Genomic DNA, 3,953 nt, shown 5'->3' with positions numbered 1-3,953 from the left:
GATTTGACTGAGGACTGGCAAACCAGATGGCTACACCAGGCTCCAATGTGATCTGGCAGAGTTTCTACAGCTGGATGCCCTTCCAAACGCCAACCACTCCGAGAGTGTAGTGGGTGCTTTTACGTGCCACTGGTACGAGGGCCAGTCAAGCGGTACTGGCAACAGCCATGCTCAAAATGGTGTTTTTTATGTGCCACCTGCACAGGAGCCAGTCCAGTGGCACTAGCAACAACCTTGCTCGAATGTTTTTTCACGTGCCACCAGCACAAGTGCCAGTAAGGTGATGCTGGTAACGATCACGCTCAAATGGTGTTATTGACATGCCACTGGCACGGAAGCCAGACAGCTGCTCTGGCAGTGATGACGCTTGGACAGTGCTCTTAGTGCTCCACTGGCACAAGTGCCAGTCATTGAATTTGGTTCAATTACGATTTCGATTTCACTTGCCCCAACAGGTCTTTGCAAGCAGAGTTTAGTGTCCAATGAAGGAAGGTTGGCATGGGAGTCGTTGAATTTGGTTTGATTTCAATATGTGAATTTATAGCTGCAGGCATGGCTGTGCGATTGAGAAGCTTATTTCTCAACCATGTGGTCTTTGATTCAGTCCCACTGCATAGGACGTAAAACAAGTGTCTTCAAGTATGTCTTCAGACCAACCAAAACCGTGTGAGTGGATTTGGTAAATGGAAACTGAAAGAAGCCCATTGTGTGTATGTGTGTGTATTTATGTGTTTCTTCGTGTTATGTATGTTAAACTTGGTGAAAAGTAGGAATGATAGACTTCCAGAAAATAATATTTAACACTTAAGAATTTAAACTGGCCATGTCTGGCCATAACACCCTACCTTTTTTATGTTCAAGCTGGCCAGATTTGGCCTCTCACTATTACTCTACTGTCATTCTAAAAATAAAGAGTCACATCATCGGAATCTCAAAGCTATAAGATAATCCAGGATAATTTAAAGAGGTGTGAATAAATGAGCATTACATTGTACAGCGTAATATGATAACTGAAGGGTCAAGTTATTTGCTTTCATCTAAGTATTGAGTTCAAAATTCATCCAGAGTCAATTTTTTTTTCATCCATTTAGGGTCGCTAAAACTAAGTTTTGAGGTCAGTTTTATCAATTACAAACCTATAATCAAAAAATGTGTGTGGCCTTGGGTCTATATTAAAAATCAATGCTTTTATTATCACCAATTCACTGGTATTGATATTTCAATAAATTTACCAAATTAATCCTCCCCTCTAACAACAAACAACTCATTAAAATTAAAGACATTCTTACTTCATAAGAAATACCTTGAGCAACTGCACGAACAGATCCCAATAAAGCATATTTAGAATTAGAAAACCAACCAGCCCCCATAACAGAATAAACACCAATTCTAGAGCATGTGTGTAACATCTCATACAATAGTATTGGTGTTTCTTTGTAGAATTATGTCCCTTGATATTCTGTCCCTTGATATTATGTCTGTCCCTTGATATTATGTCCCTTGATATTCTGGATTTGAATCCTGCTGGCAATGATTCCAAGTTTCTTCCAATGATTTCCTAAATTATCTCCCAGGGTCGTGGGTAATAAAATAACCAGAACGCTGGACCGAATTCTTTGTAGTATGTAGTTATGTTGTTTGGTCATCAACCCCACCTTTTAATCTATCTGAGGTCCATTAAATAAATTAGCATTCAAGGACCACTTTTCTTAATTTTGTGTTCTCTAATTACATAAAAAGAATTGAATTTATGTTTTTTTTTTTAACCAACCTTTGTTTTGTAACATTCATTTTATTCTTTTTTTATTCTTATTTTTAGGGGACAGGCTGGCTTATGCTAAATGTTTTATTTGCAAAGAAACTGGACATCTTTCTAAACAGTGTCCTGATAACCCCCGTGGCCTGTATCCAAATGGTTAGTATTTACAATTATATACGTATATCTACTTAGGTTCATCATCATCATCACCACTATCAGTTAACGCCCATTTCCCATACTGGCATCGGTTGGACAGTTCAGCAGTAACTGGCAAGTCAAAAGATTGCACCAACCTCTTCACAGTCACCACGTTTGTGCTTTAAAAACTTGGTCTCCTAGTTATGCTGAAAGTGTACAGTTTATCTTTGTTCGATTTCTTCAGGTGGTTGCTGTAGAGAATGTGGTTCTGTGGAACATTACAGAAAAGATTGTCCTGATTTACAGCAACAACAAGGTAAATAAAATTTTGTATTAACACTTCCGCTGTAGTGTTGGCTCTTCCAAGAGAGTGAGCCTTCTCCATGCCTCCCACTTCACTGTACCATCGACTGCTCACCTTCATAGACATCTACACTTTCTCTAACTTTCCTTATTGTCTTTGGTGTTAGCGTGATCGTTACCAGCGTCCCCTTACTGGCACTTGTGCCGGTGACACGTTAGAAAATCATTCGAGCGAGGTCATTGCCAGTGCCGCTGGACTGGCTCCTGTGCAGGTGGCACGTAAAATACACCATTTTGAGCATGGCCGTTGCCAGTACCACATGACTGGTCCTCGTGCCGGTAGCATGTAAAAGCACCCACTACACTCTTGGAGTGGTTGGCGTTAGGAAGGGCATCCAGCTGTAGAAACTCTGCCAAATCAGATTGGAGCCTGGTGTAGCCATCTGCTTCGCTAGTCTCCAGTCAAATCGTCCAACCCATGCTAACATGAAAAGCGGACGTTAAATGATGATGATGATGATCCTCATCATCATTTCAATGTCTGTGTCTCCATGCTTGCATGGGTCAGAATTTTCTATGGCCAAATGGCCCTCCTGATACCAATCCTCACTTGTTTCCAAGCAAGGGAATACCTTCCCTGTCTGTCAAACAACAAACAGCCTGGATATGGTTATATGAAGAACTGGCAATAAAGGATACTATTTGAATGCACTTTTTATTTGCAAAGATCATGCAACATGTCAAGGAGCCCAGACATGTTTTCTTGGTAAAACTGCAAGTTGAAAAAAACCCTAAAGAAACCTTTTGTGTGTGTGTGGTTTTCCTTGTGTTGATATTCACCCTCATCATCATTTAACGTCCACTTTCCATGTTAGCATGGAGCTAGCTCAAACCCCAACTGTCTGCTGTGGCATGGTTTCTACAGCTGGATGCCTTTCCTAATGCCATCCACTTCACAGAACATGCTGGGTGCTTTTTATGTACCACCTGCAACAGACATCACCATCATACAAATGTATCATACATGTTACCCTTGGCTGCCATGGATGTGCACCAGATCAGTTAGGTTCAGCATTCAAGCTGATCAAAATCACGAGTCATCTCAGTGCATGTTGCTGTTATTACATCCAGAATTCAGTTCTAATTATTGTCTCTTCCATTGCTAAACTCTACACATGCAGGAAATCCACCATCTCCAAGAGAATTACTTTGGAGAGAAGCTCCCACTCCTTTAACCCTTTCGTTACTGTATTTCTGTTGAGATGCTCTGTGTTTCTTTCAATTACTTTAAATATAACAAAGAGTTTAGTAAAATAACTTAGTTATCATTAATATGGTGTTAGGAACAAATTGTGACTAAGGTTTGGTGGGTGATTTTAATTCATAAATTATGAAAACAAGACAGTTGTACTACAGAGCCAGAGGCAGTTTCCGAAAGGGTTAAAGTATAACTAATCCTTAAGTAGGTATAGGTTACCAGGGGTGTAGCCAACCCACTTATGCGTACCTTTCCTTCTTTGGACACAAAACCCTGCTTGCGAAGACCTATTGAGGCAAGTGAAATCGAAAATTGAACTGAATTCATTGACTGGCACCCGTGCCAACCTCCCTTCATTGGACACTAAACTCAGCTTGCGAAGACCTGTTGGGGCAAGTGAGATCGAAACTGAACCAAATTCGATGACTGGCACCGCTTTCCATGCTAGCATGGGTTGGATGATTTGACTGGGGACTGGCAAACCAGATGGCTACA

The 3,953-nt window shown here is 40.8% G+C and overlaps 1 protein-coding gene across 2 annotated transcripts in view; it reads left to right on the top strand.

The window, feature by feature from the left end:
- The window catches only part of LOC106880592 (zinc finger CCHC domain-containing protein 9), a 9,986-nt gene that overhangs the window by 5,349 nt on the left and 684 nt on the right, over positions 1 to 3,953 (top strand). For both annotated transcript variants that reach the window (XM_014930597.2, XM_014930596.2), the window contains exons 4-5: positions 1,820 to 1,915; positions 2,142 to 2,213. In XM_014930597.2, coding sequence (XP_014786083.1) covers positions 1,820 to 1,915; positions 2,142 to 2,213 — 168 coding nt within the window. The remainder of the gene's footprint in view (positions 1 to 1,819; positions 1,916 to 2,141; positions 2,214 to 3,953) is intronic.

This window comes from Octopus bimaculoides, chromosome 5, assembly GCF_001194135.2.
Source record: "Octopus bimaculoides isolate UCB-OBI-ISO-001 chromosome 5, ASM119413v2, whole genome shotgun sequence".
Lineage (NCBI taxonomy): Eukaryota > Metazoa > Mollusca > Cephalopoda > Octopoda > Octopodidae > Octopus > Octopus bimaculoides.
Note: the sequence above shows the minus strand (reverse complement) of the source record. Positions and strands in the feature narration are given on the sequence as shown.